General features: G+C 54.8%; 1 protein-coding gene across 5 annotated transcripts in view; it reads left to right on the plus strand.

The window, feature by feature from the left end:
* CDH23 (cadherin related 23) overlaps positions 1–16713 on the plus strand; it is a 375667-nt gene that overhangs the window by 169553 nt on the left and 189401 nt on the right. For all 5 annotated transcript variants that reach the window (XM_058671237.1, XM_058671240.1, XM_058671242.1 and 2 more), the window contains 3 exons: positions 4669–4863; positions 8055–8183; positions 13983–14061. In XM_058671237.1, coding sequence (XP_058527220.1) covers positions 4669–4863; positions 8055–8183; positions 13983–14061 — 403 coding nt within the window. The remainder of the gene's footprint in view (positions 1–4668; positions 4864–8054; positions 8184–13982; positions 14062–16713) is intronic.

Below are 16713 nucleotides of genomic sequence, written 5' to 3' on the forward strand. Positions count from 1 at the left end.
AAGCCTGCCCTGTCTGCGACCTGTGTGGTGTGGGCCGCTTGCAGGTGCAAGGGCCATAGGCTCACCAGTCCCCCAGGGTACTGGTGGTGCAAGTTTTAAGGGGGAAGAAGGGAGCTGTCAATCAAGTGGTCCCACAGCCAAGGATGGAGGTGCCTTGGAGGAAGGGGCACAGAATCGGTTCAGAAGGTCATGCCTCCAAGGGCCCTGGCTTCAAAGATGAACCGCGGCTGCCCCCCTGCAGCGAGAAGTGGCCCAGAGCCAGCTGCTGCAATGGATGCAAGGACAAAGGGTCCCCTAGAAGCAGGAAGGGCCAGCCCTTCGGCTCTGCCTCCCCAGCCTATCCAGGGTCCTGCAAAGCCCTGTGCCCCAAGACACTGGAGGGCCCCTTTCCCTCTGGTCTTGCCTGTATGATGGCAGAGCCTAGTTCTGTTGGCTCCTGCCTGACCATGTCCAATCCACAGATCTGGTTGAACCCTGTCCATCCTCTGCCCACACAGACACCTCCCCAGGAGGATGCTAATTGTCGGGACCTTGGTATATTTGCATATGAAAAGGAGTGCCTGAAGACACTTGAAAAGCAGAAGGGCCTTTCACTATCCTAAGCCCTTTTATTCTCCCCCTAATTCCCTCCTGGCCTTGGAGTCAGTGGGCCCTGCGCCCTCATTAGCAGGCCCTGGACACTGGCTTGAAGCTTTGCTTTCTGTGTCCCTTGCTATAGGCATTGAGGGGACAGAAGTGCAGCAGCCAGGGTTGGGGCAGCCTGAGGCAGGGCTTCAGGTATGAGGAGCCCTTGCCTGTGGCTACCGTGATGTGAGGGCACTGGGTGAGAACAGGGAGCTGACAAGCCAGCACAGAGTCACAGTAGCGCAGCCAAGGGTAGAAACCACGTCCAGGGGGGCCTGGGCAGACGGGGCGCATAGGCTGGCACGCCCCCTTGCTCACCTTTCGCTGGACCAATCCAATGCGATGAGGGTCTGTTGTCAGTAGAAACAAACATGGCTGCCTGGACCATTTTCTTGAGCAGGTGTTGGGCTGCAGAGGGCCTGCTTTCTTAGAAGGAGAGGCAGCTGAAGGCATCTGGGTGGGTGAGGTGGAAGGAACACTGAAATCTGAGTCAAAGTGTCCAATTTCTAACCCTAGCTCAGCCTCTACTAGCTGCAAGGAGAGGAGCAAGGCATGGCCTCTTCTGCACGCACTCTCCCCATCTGTGTACTGGGGAGGTTCTAGTAGCAGACGTCTGAGCCTTCTTGCAGCTCCTGCATTCCATCTGTCCCAGAGCAGTGTGTGGATCACAACTGGAAGCTTTGGGAGACTCCTGGCCTCAGGTGTCCCCCCACCCCTTGGGTCCCACCCTTCCTCTCTGGGGCTGTGATCCACAGAATGGGTCTGCAGCAATAAGTGGTAGAGGTGTTCTATTTCTGGAATTGTAGGTGCCCATTTAAGGTATCCAGATTCAAATGGAGGAGAGAGACTTATTGGCTTAAAGCTATTTCTGGTGTCTCCCCCTTTAACACGGGCTCCTCTGGCTTTGCCTATCTGATACATTATACCCAGTTATTGAGTTACTGTCCTTGGCTCAGTGAGCAAATCGCTTTTTCTTTTCCTTCCTTCCTCTTTCTCTTTTCTTTTTTTCTCCTCCCCATTCCTCTCTGCTCCTCCCGTTTCCTCCCCCTCTTCTCCTCTCCTTTCTTTTCTTTTCTTTCTTCACCAGCTCTCACATAATGCTCCCTCACATCACCAGCAGGAAGGTACTAGTAGCAGCTCCACTTTACAGATAAGAAAGTAGGGGCCCACAGGAGCTTGGCTGCGTGTGCCAGAGGTCTCCTCTGCCACTAAGTGGACCACAGGATTAAAGGGAAGGTGTCTCAGAGGTCGAGCTCTGAGCCGTCAAGATTTATGCCTTTAGGATGTTGAGAAACCCATGTGCTGCTGGCCCTATGAGGAGATCTGTGTCAAGGTCTTAGAGCTGCGTACATGTGTGTGCCTCCTTTGAGTGCTTGGAGAAGCCCCCAGCAGGGGTGTTAGTGAGCTGACCCACCCCCACCCCACCCTATCACCAGGTGTCCCTGCTGGAGCGCAGCACCCAGAACCTGAAATGCAGGCTGTCAGCTTTTTCTCTCTGCTGGCTGATCCCCATCCAGGCACACGAGTGGCTGTTGGTCAGGCATGATTCAAGCCTTTCCTAAGTTATGCAGAAACAAAATGGGTTTTACTGCAGGGCATAAGATGAGACAGAATCTAAGGTAAGAAAGTGGGACTGTTGCTTCTTTCCCTCTTTCCCACTGTGCATGAATTTTGCTCTTAAATGTCTGATTAGGCCCTTTGGGAACCTTTGCCCAGACCATACCCTGTAGACAGATACCATGCCCTCTCCTGCCTGAAGCCTGAGCTGGGAAGCTCACATCTCTGGTGAGCTGTCCCTGTCCTCCGGGCACCTGCTGAAGGAGGTGGAGGTGTGGCTAGATGGTTGGATACACTCCAAAGTGGGGTCTCCTGCTGCCGCTCAGAGTGCATGGGTACATCCCCTCCCATTTGGGTGTGAGTGCAGACTTCCATGGTGTGCTTTGTTCTGGATTTGTAGGACCAGCTCTGACATTCTTGTGTGATAGTGGTAGGGGAGAACAAAAGAGAGCCTTGTAGCCTAGAACTTTAGGATGCTCCCAAGGCCAGAATCTTCCTGTGAGCATGCCGGGGAGCCCTAGCCGGGACATACAGGGCACCCCAAGGTGCGTGCTTGCAGGGTGCCATCCAGAAACGGGTCATCTCTGGCAGTTCCCATAAAGGCATGTCTGGGATGAGCCTGCTTACAGAGGGGTAGGCAGGGCTTGGGGAATGTGGAGGCACTCAGGGGTTGGCTAAGAGCTCCAGCTGGTTGGAGCTGGAGCAAGTCAGGTGTCATACCCTAAACCCTTCCGCCCCTGCCCCTTGAGCAGAACCTGTGCTGGGGTGCTGGGGTTAGGAAAAATCTGGTGGATGGTTGGGGACACGACACTTCTCCCACTTGAGCCCTTCCCATGTACTGCCCACCCCCCGCCACCACTTACTCTCAAAGATGTTCTTGTCCGCATTGCTCTGAGGGCATCCAGAGGCTAAAGTCCCAGTGGCCGTGGCTGCCTGCTGTCAGGTTTACAATGCTGAGCTTACATCCTCTTCATACTAACCGGATGAGAGATGATTAATTGCAGTATACTGATCAGGGACAACAGATCAGAGGGATGGAGTAACTAACCTAAAAACATCTGGAAAGGTTGGTAATCCAACAGGTGATGGCTCTGGGCGTGTCTGGAAGTCTAGGCCCTGTGTATTTGCTTCTGTGGCAGGTGGTGGCAGTGGGGTGGTGGTGGTCAATCCACCTGCCTCCCCAGGTATGGAGCTGTAGAAGGCAGACCCAGCAGGGGAAAAGCATATTCACGGTGCTGAGGTGCAAAGGGGTCAGCTGGGTCTGGGAAATGCAAACAGTGTTACACCACTAGCAGTCAACAGTGTGAGGGACCAGACAGGGCTCCACCATGAGAGTAGTGTGCAAAGACACTAGGTAGTCTGGAATAGTCCTCCCACTGCCTTCCTCTTGTCCCCAGTGGACAGAGTGCTGGATCAAGAGCAGGTCCTGACCTGAACATGCAGCTTGCAGGTGGAGGAGAGGTGCAAGCTAACCTGGAATAGAGCCCTGCAGGTATCAGAGGACCTGTCTCCATCCCAGTGTAAAGAGAACACAGAGGATATGTCTATGTCCTAGGGGGACTTACCTGACAGCCCCATACTCTTGGCTAGGAGGTTCCAACCAGGTGGGTATCATAGAGGAGTTAGGGAAATAACTGTCACTTGTGTCTTAGAGAAGTAGTCAAGTGGAGGGCTCAAAATCATGAACTTGGAATTAGCTAGAACTGGACTCTAGGTCTTGTATTACCTCTTTCTCTCTGTGTGACTTTGGGGAAAATCACTCAGCCTCTTTGAGCCTCAGCTTTCTTTTCCAGGGTCAGAGCTGCCTCCCAGAAAGCCACTGTGACATGGCTGACAGGTGCAGCCAGAAGCACAGGGCTGCCACACAGCACTCAGTGGTGGGTTTCACCTTTCTGTCTCCATGAAGAACTTCACCAGATGCCTATCCTCCGGCTTGTCCAGAATACACTGAATTACAAATAAATCCACTGAACCTAGATTCAGTGGGCATGACCTAAGTGCCAGACCCTCTGCCAGTTGCTGCCGAGATGGGAATTTGCGTCTAGGCAGGGGAGGCAAATGGATGCTCAGGGCAAAGCAAGGGGCTGGTGTGATGGCATAGCAGGACACACACCTTGCTTCTCCCACCCTTGAATCCTCTCCGGCCTGCCTCCCACAGCCCAGGCCTGCAGCATGGGCAGCCAAGGGGAGCTGGCCAGAGGAAGTGCAACCACCAAGAAATGGGTTTCAGGCCTCAGAGGCCCCTCACCCGAGACTCCGGGAGGAGCAGATGAGCTTTGGAGCAGTGTTCTTATGGCCACTGGGAGGCTATCAAACAGGAAAAAGAGCAAGCTGCTGCGTGCTGTTAAATTGCTGGGAACCCTTCTGGAATGAGAATGACCGAGGCCCAGGCTGGCTGACTGTCTGCAGGGACGCAGTTAATGGGCTCTGGGGAATGACCGCTTCGAGCTCCACTCACCCTCTCCCTGGCTTCACTTTCATTCCCAGAACACGCCGGTGGGGACGCCCATCTTCATCGTGAATGCCACAGACCCTGACCTGGGTGCAGGCGGCAGTGTCCTCTACTCCTTCCAGCCCCCCTCCCAGTTCTTCACTATCGACAGCGCCCGTGGCATCGTCACTGTGATCCGGGAGCTGGACTATGAGACGACGCAGGCCTACCAGCTCACGGTTAACGCCACGGTGAGCCACCATGCCTCGGGTCCCAGCATCTAGAGGGCTGCCTCTTCCCACCCTGGATGATGTTTCCGGGGGCGGGGGGTGGTCTGTGCTGATGCTGTTGGCCATAGGAGAAGTGAACATGGCAGCCAGTATGACCAGCATTCCTGCCTGGCTCCTGGCACTGTGCCTCATGCAATCCCATGCCCACTTTACAGATGGGGAGACTGAAACTTAGAAGGAATTCAGTGACTTACCCTCTGTCACTTAAAGAGCCTGAGTCCAGAGGCTGCATGGGTAACCTTTCAGGACATTCGTAGTGCAGTGTTTTCCTGCTCCCTGTGGGTCAGCAGTATCCTGACTCTAGCCAACATGTAGGGCCTAGACCATCCAGGCATTCTGGGCACCACTTCTTCCCTTGGTGGATAGGAATGGTTGGGCCACCCAGATTCCTGCCCATGTCCAGCTGTGGTCTGTTCCCCTAAGCCCAGAGCCACCGCAGGGAGCTGTGTGCCAAACTCCCTGCTGACCCCCAGGAGTGCCGGGGTGAATGAGTCAAAGGCAGGAGACATCCCATTTTATGGCCAGCACTGTTGAGAATTATATAGCCTGAAAGTAGTAAGGGAGCGAGCGAGCTTGTCTGACTCCCAGGGCTGGAAGTGTCTGCTCACCTAGCACAAGCTGCTGGGCTTCTGTGTCAAGCTGTGTGTGCAAGGACTGGGGGACAGGCAAGTCATGCCTTGCACAGGGTCCTGATTCCTCTCCCCTCTGCTCCCAGCTGCTGCCCCAGGCTGCAGCTGGAGCCATCCACTGGCAGGAAGGCTGAGCATCCTTGGGCTTGTGTTTACAAAGCTCAAGCCAAGAGCAAAGCAAAGTGTGGGAATCCCACCAGCACCCACTGGCCTGACTCACCATGTCCATCCCAGGCCTCACATAGCAGCATTGGGCGGCAGATTACGTGGCAGACCACAGAGCCCAGAACCCAGACTTTGGGTCTGGGCTAGCCTGAGGGTCTGCTTTTGAAAAACCAGGTTCCCCCAGGCCTTGCCAAGACCCAAGAGGCCTCAGGAGCCAAGAAATACAAACTTCTCACTGGACCCTGGCCTATGGCCATTGCCCATGAGAAATTCACTGCTATCCCTCCCCACCCAAACTTGATCACCAGTTGCCAGGGAGCAGATGTGTGCTGCCACTCATACCCTTACCTGCACATGCTTCCTGTCCTGGCACCCACACACCTGCACTGCCCTCCACCACCTGCCGTTTGCACATGCCTGGGCTCAGTAACATGCAGATTCTTGCTCTCTTTCACTGTGCAGCTGGCACCTCAGTATAATTTCTATCCACCATAAAAGTGACTCTGGGGACAGGCACGAATCTGGGTGGCCCAACCATTCCAAAGGCTTGGGTTACGCTGGGAAGAGAAACACAGTGAAATTGCTCTTAATCTCTCCACAATCTGGCCTGAGGCAGCAGACCAGAGGAGCACTAGATCTCTCTGGTGGATGATTCCTGGGGCTTGCTCCAGGATGGTGCTGTGCCCTTATGCTGATATATCCCCAGGGAGTTTCCCACCTGGGTTCCCCACGGGGAAAGGACCAAGCCCCAGAGTCCCAGCTGGGACCTGACAGGGAGTCTGTCCCTTCAGATGTGCCCCTGCTGTCCCATTTCCCCAGCCTTGGAGCGCAAGCTGGGGTGCAGGCAAGGGTTGATGCTGTGGGGAGGTCACTTGGCAGCAGGACCAGGAGAGCAGGTGCCAGGTTACAAGGAGACGACTGCCCACATAAGCCTGGACGTGTCATATTAGAATAATTGGTGGCTCCTGCCCAAAACTCAGCAGACTCCTGCAAGACCTGTCCACCTGGTGGACATTTGTGACTGGGGCTGGGAGCTCTACCTGTGGGCCCCATTGTCTTGGGGCCTAGAGGGCCCTCCCCTCTGCCCCTGTCCTTGGGCCCCTCTGCCTAATCCCTCCTACTTGAAGATTCTTTCCCCAGATGTACCCTCTCTCCATCCTGAAGGAACCATACCCTCCCTTTGGGTGCCTCTGAGGCCTTCTAAAGACCACTGGCCTCCCTCCACCATCTGGAGCAGGTACCAAGTTTGTGATAACGTGGGTCATGCCCAGTGCTATGCAGACCACCCTAACAATTGAGGGTGCCCTAAACTGGGAAGCACAGAGACCATTCAGCTGAGCTCCTTCATTCCACAGAGCAAACACTAAGGGCCTGAGGAGGGAGAAGAACTCACTGGAAGTCACTCAGCAAGTGGGCGACTGAGCTGAAGTTCGGGCCCCAGTCAGGACTGTTGAGAGCAGACACTCTTAGGCAACGGACCTGAATTTTGAGACTCACCAGCTGTGTGGATCTGGGCAGTGACTTGTCTCTATGAGCTCTGTTAATGCACCTGAGGAATAGGCCCATAGTACTGGCAGGTGCAAAGGAAGTGCTGAGAATATCTGCCACAGTAGCTGGCTATTTGTTTTAGCCAACCACACACACACCCCCACCATGGTCACATCTTTTAGGGCCTTGGAAGGCAGCTCTCAGGTTTCCTTTCCTGGCGAGCTTTTTGTAGGACTAAGTTCCCGACTGACTAAGAGGGTTTAGTGTTGCCAGCCTGGCCACAGCAAGTGGGCTTCCTGGTCCCTCAAGATTCCTTCCCCTGCCCCAAGATGTCACAAACCCTGGAGCGCCCCCTGCTGGTACTTGTGGTAAAGTCACTTGACCCAGAGTCCAGAGCAGGGATGCAGGCCTGTGGTGCTCTCTAGGGAGCCCCTGGTCCTACTTAATCCCCTGCTGCCTTAGGGGGAGGGGGACCAAAACTGGGCATGGAAGGGGCAGTGGCCCCTGCTGGAAACAGAGAAGAAGGTATAAATGGAGGTATCTCTTCCCTATGTGGGTCATCCCATCCCCCAGATGACCAGGGTACACAGAGCTGGGGCAGGCAGAGGCTGCAGTAAACCTGGTTCTAGCACAGCCCTGCTTGGGACCCTGGAGCCCCTGATTTTGTTTCCTTGCACACGTCAGCACTCACATGGATTCTTATCATACTTGAGCTTTCATACTAAACCGTTCCCTGCAGGAGTATAGGGTTGTGCAAGCATGAGTATGCGTGGACACATTTGTATGCCATATATTACATGTCTGTGTGCATGGGTGTATGCATGTCTGTGGCCTCATCTAACCGAGGGATGTGCACTGTGTTTCTGGCAGGACCAAGACAAGACCAGACCTCTGTCCACCCTGGCCAACTTGGCCATCATCATCACCGATGTGCAAGACATGGACCCCATCTTTATCAACCTGCCGTACAGCACCAACATCTACGAGCACTCTCCTCCGGTATGCTAGTCCTGGTCCCTGGTTGGACCCCACCCTGCCTGGGTGTGGCAACCATGGGTGTCCTGGCAGTGAAAACTCAACACAATACCACCTTTTCTCCTCTGAGCTCCTCTCTCACCCCCAAGGCTTGAGAGGGCAAGGAAAGGAGAATGGTTCCAAGAGATTTGTCCTGGGTTGGAGAATGGAGCTGGTTATGGGCATTTCCATAGCATGTCAGCATGGCTCAGCCACTAATGTTCTATGGCTCTGTCTATCTCCTGGCCAGTTGGCACTGCCCAAGGTGTTAGAGGCCTGGCCTCTGCTCGCAGGGATCCCTGGATCCACTCAAGAGCTGGTTTTCCCAAGTCCAGGTTCTTGAGAGAGGCTCCTGAGTCTGCAATATGTCACAGATCTGTGGTCCCCAGGGCACATGTCTGTTCCCTGGATCACTCAGCTGTGACTTGGGGAGGGGTCTCTGAGCACAGCACCTCGGGGGCTGTGGCAGTGCAGCTGTGCTCAGCAAGAGGCCAGGTAGGCAAGGACAGGCGTCCTTGGTCTGGAAGACACAAAGCTTCTGTGTAGTTAGAGGGATGTATGCACTGGAGGCCCCTGAATGAAGTGTGGTGCCTCCTCTGAGCAGCCACAAGCCCTGCACATGCAGCCTCGAGTGCAGTGGCTTTGGAGGGGGCATGAACCCCCTCCTTTCAGAGACCTTGATGTGCTTGGAGGAAAACCTCATCTCCTGGGGAGTCCAGTGTTGTTCTACCAAGGCTCAGGGGGGCTCGGGGCTCCCTGCGTATCTGCACAGGCTCCTAGCACTGAGCATGCATGAGGGCAGATTCCCTGCAGCAGGTGCAAAGAATGCTCCTAGGCCAGCACCAGCTGGGAAAGCTGTTTTAGACCCTGGTCCCCTAAAACGGGCTCTTTGCAAGCCCTAGCTGAAGTCTTGCATTGGCCAGCATCTGGCCAATTCCGCCTCAGGGCCAAGAGAGGCCAGAGGGGCCAAGGAGCTGGGCTGTTCAGGTGGGGACAGCCACTTAGAGGACAGAATTGTCCTCTCACTGCCCCGTGCCACACCCTACTTTGCTTAGCATTCTGCAGGTAACAGGAATCCCAGCCTATGAGCCCAAAGGCTGTCTTGGGATTGCCCAGCCCAGACCCAATTCCTGGGACTTGCCAGGCTGTCTTGGCTCTACCCCTACCCAGCTTCTACCAGGAATGTTTGAGAGAACATCAAGCCAGTCCTGATTGCTGTTTCCACATGAGGCCAGAACTGCTCTCCTCCTGGGCCTCCAGCAGGTACCTCTTTCCTAGTGCTGGTTCTCTTGAGCCAGCTCATCCAACCTCTGCCTCCCTGAGGGGCTCGAGGCATGGCTTGGCAGGGACAGCATCCATCAGCACCATCCCTGATCAGGAGACCCTGTTAGTCCAGCTACTCATTGCTATGGTGCAGTTCTAAGGACATATGAGGGTAGAATGGAAAATGATTCCTTGTGGCTCAGGGCTTTGGAGGCCCACTTTCACAGAGAGGCCCCAGGGATATGGCCTCTAATGATAGTGTCCTTGTTGACACAGCCCTGATGTGTCACAGGATAACCAATGGCAAGAGGCAGTGAGAGTGCTTCCATGTCCACATGGTACCTTATCAAACCCCCAGGATTCAGCCATGGGGCTCCATGCTGACCCAGTCCCAGCCAGTCACCATCAAAGGCTGCACCTACACATACCCTTTTAGTGGCACTAAGGCATAACTCAATAAGGCATGATCCCCTGCCTTGGTCCATGGTGCAATACTTAAGCCACAGCAGGAAGCAACTATGGAATGAGTGAGCAAATGCCTGAACAGAGAGCCTTTTCTCCACCTCACATTGACTCTCATCACCAGCCCCATGTTGGCCCCAGATCACGAACCTCTTTGCGCAGATAGCCCTGTCTCCTGGCTGCTCTGCCCAGCACCCCCAGCCTTAGACATAACCACTTCTCCCCACCCAGCTCCTGTATGGTTGACTCTGCTGCCAATTCACCCCCTCAGTGTGGTGGCACTTGTCACATACATGTGTGTGTGTGTATGCACGCACATGCTACTTCTGAGCCCCTTGTAATCAAGGTACCCCAGCCTCTGGGACAGCATCTCAGGCTGCTTGCCATTGTGTTACCTGGGGTATTGTATCCAGCATGGAGTGCAGAGATGTCAGACAGGATGGTGGTCACCAGCCAGAGAAGACCTGCAAAGTGCCTGCAGTGCCATCTGCTGCCCTTGGCCAAGGCTCATAGCCGCCACTAGGACAATGTGGCTGAGCAGTGGCTGTTGCATGGAAGTTCTCAGGGAATCCAACATGGGCTAGCAGTTGGCACCCAGGAAGGCACAGCAGATGGTGGCTCAGTGAGTGGGTTAGTCTTGGTATTGAGAGTGGCCTGGAGCTCCTAGCCTCATCCTCACACCAGAGTTACAAGAGCAAGGTCAGTATCCCCAGGGAAAACGTCCTTGACATCTGCAGTCGGTCTCTAGCTTCTCTGTATCTCAACAGACTGACAGGAAATGAAACCATGCCATGTTAGTCTCTTAGCCATCAAACATTTATTAGGCTCCTCATGTGTGCAGGACCCTGTGCTCTCTCCTATGCAGATGGCACCCCAGGCTCCTTTGAGAGTTCCCCTTGCTTTAAAAAAAAATGTTTGTTTCAAAAAAGTGATAGAGAGGTGGGGGCTGGAAAGAGCTTCCACCTGCTGGTTCACTCCCCAGATGGCCACAGCAGCCAGAGTAGGGCTGTGCCTAAGCCTGGAGCCAGGAACTTCATCCGGGCAAGGTGCAAACATGTGGGCCATCTTCTGCTACCGTCCCAGGCATGTTAGCAGGAAGCTGGATCAGAAGCAGAGTAGCTAGGACTTGAACCAGCACTCTAAGGTGGGAACAACAGCTTAGCCTGCTGCATCATGGCACAGATCCCACAGAGGGGCTGCTCGCTCACACTCAGTTCACACTGAATCCTGCTGTGGGGGTCATGTCTAGGCTTGGGGAGCAAGACATGCAGGAAGCTGGAGGTCTCAGACCCTGCTGGGGGCTGACCTGGCTCCTCCATCTCCGTGTGCACACTCTTGTGCCCCTCATGTGGGCTGCACATCTGAGTGAACTTTCAGGTTCCCTGTCTCCCCCTCTGGCCAGTTTATGTCCACTCCAGGCCTGTTCTTCCAGGCCTCTCTCTAATCGGTTCCCATGCATTAATCTGGTGCCACCACATTCCCTTTACAGAGCCATTCTCAGGCTGGGCCAGGGCCTGCTCAGCCTGCTAGACCCAAAAACCCAGGCAGCCCCGAGCTCCCAAGCCCTGCCTCTGCTGCCCCCAGGGACTCTCATAGGACTCTCCCCTGTCCCCCTTGCCACCACCCCTCTTTATCTGTGGCTCACAGCATGTGCGCCCCGTCTATCAGTGTATCGGGCTGGCACGCCTCATCCCAAGTGTATATGTTACCTAATAAAATCCTTCTTATTGGGGATTATTGCATCACATTTTAATTTCCTCACTCGAGCGGCAGCATGTCGCCTGCCCGTCAGTGAAGGGCCGATAGACGGGGAGAGAGCGGATAAACTGCACAAATTACTGCCAGTCGATGCCTATCAGCCCTTTGACTGGAATTGACTGGAATTAAGGACTGAGAAATAGGATTTTCTGCCTCAGAATCTGCTGTGGCAGCTCCCATCCCATGTCCCCTCCGCCCTGCTGGCCTCCCCCCACACTCAGCGCAGCCTTCCAAGGGCGCCTCCCACTTCCCACGCAAACCAGAGTGTCCCCTTTCCAGCCCAAATCCTGTCCTGGAAACGGAGGAGCGGGCGTCCTCGCTGAGCCTGCTGGGAATGATGTGGACTCTGGGCCAGTGTAGTGGGCCCTGTCTCAGCTACTCTCCTGCCCCTGGCTGCTGCAGAGGGGATGGGCCTCAAAGGGGACACTCATCCATGGTCCCCCCCCAGAGAAGATCCTGCTGTCCCCCACCCCACTGGGTGCAGAAGCCTCAGTCCTGACAGCTCCATTGGAGAATGATCCCCCAAAACCCACCTGAATGCAGCCCTCATTTCCCCTCACCTCCACCACTACCACACTACCCTTCTCACCCCAAATCCTGATCCACAGGGCTGTGAGATTCCACACTGGAGTTGACATATAACAGGTGCTTGGTTAATGCTGGCCCCTCACAGTCTGCTGGCTGCCCTTGGGTGGAAGGTCCTGAGTTACGCCATTAGGGAGTCTGAATGTCCTGAAACTGGAAATGTCATGTGTACCTGCGGCCTCTGAGAGGAAGCTGCTGGTGGCTGGCTGAGGTGTGCTGCCTGGCCAGGACCCCGTGACTGTCACAAGCAAACTGACTGCATTCATTGTGCACCAGGCACTTCTCAGAAGTCTCTGTGCCCAAGAGCACTTCAGGGAATTGGAAGCAGAATTAAAATAGAATTAAAAGTATAGGTTTATGTCAATACCCAAAAAGTATTCTTTTCCATGATACATGCAGACTGTGAAAAAACTGCATGAATTTCATAATTGTTTTTGTATCAAATTCACGCTTTTTCATTCCAATCTCCACATACTTTTTTTAAAATTGGTTGCTGTGGAGTGGGAAACTGTTGTTATACCCATTTCATATACGGGAAAACGAGGCAGAGGTGAAAAGTCTCTCACTCACAGGATCCACATGCAGGCCTCTGAGCAGAAAATCAGACCGTTAGCCACCCTGTCATATCACCCCTTTGGTCTTTACAGGGGATGGCAGCTCATTTCACAAGGAGAAGGCTCCTCCCAGGGAAGACATAGACTGGGCCCATCTCCCACCCCACCCGGTGTTCTCCTGGCGCCCTTCCCCGGGGCCAACATAGGCAGAGTGCCCTGGGCAGTGGGCAGGGCTGCCCCTGGCCACCCATCTGCAGAAATAAGTTGCAGTGGATTGAAAATGTAATCATGGAGACTGGCAACAAGCACCGTGGGTCCCAGGAGCCCCCATTCCTCCCTGTTAATTCCTTCTCATAACATCTCCAGTCTTTCTGTCTGCACTTGTATTAAAAGCTCAGAGTTTTATTAAAAGTGGATTTATTCACCCAAAAAGAGATGAAACCCCAAACTTTGTCAGGAACCTGTCAGAGCTTGCAAGGTTGGGGTGGGGGTGTGGTGGGGATTTCCACATACCTGTGACCCCTGTTGAGGAGAATTGTTCTCCATGTCCCCTGTCCCCAGGCAGCTGAGGGCCTGCTGTGAGCCCTGCCCACCTGTGACTTCTCTGAGTGCCCTCTTGGCCCAGGGGGAGATGCTTGCAGGCCTCTGAGGACCCAGGGACTTCCCTGGGTGTTGAGGTGCCCCTGGAGAGTGCTGCTTGGTGACTCCAGAGAAAAACCATATGGGCGCTGTGCTTAGTGACTGTGACCCTGGCAGCCAGCCCTCCCTGCAACAGCTGTCTAGACACCCTCACATTAGGGTGGACAAACAGGTCAGAGAGATCTGAGATCACACAGCAAGCCAGTGGGTGGTTCAGGTAGAGATCAGGTCTCTCCTTTATTGAACATTGTCCTGTGGCTTAGCCGCACCAAATGCAGCAAATGGGGAAGGGAAGGAGGCACCATGCTTAAGCATCCCCAAAAGACCGTGAGGTATCTGCCTGGGAGCCTCAATTATGTCCCAGGGGCGCTGGGGATGGCCGAGACCTGAGCACATGGCCACTACTTCCTGGGTTGCCCTTACAACAGCAAGTCAGCCTGGGAGAGGGGGCATGTGGGTGCCAGGACAGGTGCAAAGGCCACAACCTGGGTGACCAGACTAAGTTCCTTGTCTGTCCCACCAGGGCACAACGGTGCGCATCATCACTGCCGTGGACCAGGACAAAGGGCGTCCCCGGGGGATTGGCTACACCATTGTGTCAGGTAAGGCACAGGGACACCTGCTCCCCTCTCCTCCACCTTAGAGCAGCCCCCATCAGGGCTCAGGGGAACCTTAGGGCCTGAGGGACAGTGCATGAGTCCTGCTGCTGGACCAGTTCTGGTCCAGCTCCTGGAGAGGAGAGGAGGCTGGGTATGTAGGCTGCTGAGTGGCCATGGGGCCAGAGGGTGTGCAGCATCATACACCTGGGAGCTTAGGTCAGGGGCACTGCTGCCTCCTTCCAGCCTCCTTTGTGCTCTGGCTCTTCCCTTGCTTTGTGAGAAGGGGACTGTTTACATGGCTTTAGAACAGAGCTGCATCTCCAGTTGATCTCATACTCTTGTCACAGGAGGAGTTCCTGCATACTGGGGAGGGTGCCGGGACAGGTGCATGAGCCCCTCCCCTCCCTGTGTCCTTTGGTTGAGTAGGACAGTAACTGACTACAGAGGTGGTGATGGGTGATGGCTCCCTGTCATGCATCCCCAGACAGCAGCTCACTGTGCAAGTGACCCCGTTGGCTGCCCTGGGATTGGGTGTCTGGGCAGCAAGGTTGCTGGGGAGAGGCTGCTCAGCCCCACACTGGCCACCAGGCCACTCCCAACCCTCTGCCCCACCCTAAACCCCTGAGAACAGGGACTTGCCTTGGTGGGATAAGGGATAACAGTCTGGAGCACAGAGGATGGAGTCTCTTGAGTCAGGTTGTTCTGGGTGCGTCTCTATACCTTCATTTGTCACCTGTGAAATGGGAACAGCAAGAGCCTACCTCAAGGTGGTTTAGTGTCTAATGACTTACTGTATGCACAGGGCTTCACTGATGTGTGCGAAGTACTGGCTTCTGTTAAACTTTCTGATGGAAGCAAATCATTCCTTCAGGAGCTGGGTGTCACCCATATCTCAAGGAATACAGGAACCGTAGCTGCTGGCAGGATGATCCTATGCCTCTAAGCCTAGGGTACCCTAGGACCTAGAGCAAATGCTAGCCCAGCCCAGCTGTTTTGGCGTCTGTGCCACTCAGTCCCTACCAACCCCATCTGTGCCACTCAGCACCCCCCCCACACACACACTTCCATCAGTTCCCTGATCAGGATCCAGAGTAAAAGCTCACAATGTACCAATGCATGAGAAGTGAATAAATGAGTCGCTGAAGGGCAAGGAGGAATTTTCAAACCCCAGGATGCCCAGGAATCACCTGGAGTTCCTATAACCTGGATGCAGAGCCCTGGGCATTCCCAGTAGTCCTCATTTTGTGGGTGTGGGATGAGGCTGGAAACTGGCCCTTTCTCATGGTATCACAAGCACTTCTGCTGAGCATGGTCCTAAGGCTAGGTGTGAGAAAACCACTGTAGGAAGACAGGGTACCCTTGGGAAATGGTTTCTTTCCATGTGGGCAGAGGTGTTGGGAGGTGGGGGCCTGTGCAGGTGGGCGGTGCAAATTACAAGGCAAGATATAAGTCTCCTGGGAACAGGGACTTGCGCTGGGATGGAGGGGACAACAGTGAGCCTGGGACGATGCTGGGGTGGGTAGTGAGTAAGGGGGCAGTACCAAGCAGACACAGCCTGAAGAGAATTACTTCTGGGCTGGTTCTGGGTGTCCCAAAGCTTGGCGTGGGGTTGGGAGGGCAGAGAGTCAGGACCCAGCCCCAGGACATGTCCAGACTGGGAACAGCATAGTGACCCTGGGAGCCTGTCCTCCAAGGCACTTGCTTACTGAAAGCCAGCAGCCCAATCCTCTGCTCCCCTCCAGTCTTCAAACACAGCTGCAGCCAGCACTCCCCACTTCCTGGATGGGGAGCAGGGCCAAGCCATGGTGCCCCTGGTTTCAGGGCTGGGCTTGCAGTCCCAGGGCTTGCAGTCTGGGGCCTGGGACTTGGACACAACAAATGCAGAATTTCCCAGGGGCAGAATCTCCTGGGCCAGGTCGGCAAGGACGAGAATGGAGACCCAGGGTGTAAAGCTGTGGGGGTGGGGGAAGGCTTGTGTGGAATAGGGGCAAAAGACAGAAACTTCTCTAAGGCCAGACACTTAGCATGATGTGATAGGATTCCCACTGCCGGCACAGATGAGCCTTGAGGGCTTTTGGAAAGGATGACCAATGGGTTTCCTCTCCTGCACCATCTTTGATTGATTGGTAATGGCTGTGTGAAGAAGATTATGGAGGCAAAGAGGCTCAGGGTGGAGAAATGAATGAGTGTGTCTTCAGCTAGTAGAGTCTGCTCTGGGTGTGGGAAGGGAGCAGGCAGCAGCTGTGGCACACACGTGCATCCCTGACAAGTGAACACTCTCGATGCTTCGTAGGGTGGCTCCTGGTTGTCCCCTCTCGGCATTTGTTACCACCACCTCTAACCATGGGAAGCCTGGGGAAAGCATTCGTTGTTTTCCCTCCCTACTTACTCCTTCTCCCCAGCTGGCTCTGCTGGGCAGGCCCCTGTCTGTGTCTGTCCTGGCCTGCGCTGCATGGCCGCTCCCTCTACACCTAGCGGAGGTCTGGCCCCAGTGGGCGGGCGCACGCTGAGCGCACCGTGATCCGCAGCATGTGGTTAACCTGCCCCAGGTATCCTGGCCCGGGCCTCTGGCCGTTTCTCAGCCCTGCAGCCATGGGGATTTATGTCCACACACAGTGCTTTGGCCATTACTAACGACCCCACTGTTTTGCCAAG

The sequence above is a fragment of the Ochotona princeps genome, chromosome 13 (assembly GCF_030435755.1).
Source record: "Ochotona princeps isolate mOchPri1 chromosome 13, mOchPri1.hap1, whole genome shotgun sequence".
NCBI lineage: Eukaryota > Metazoa > Chordata > Mammalia > Lagomorpha > Ochotonidae > Ochotona > Ochotona princeps.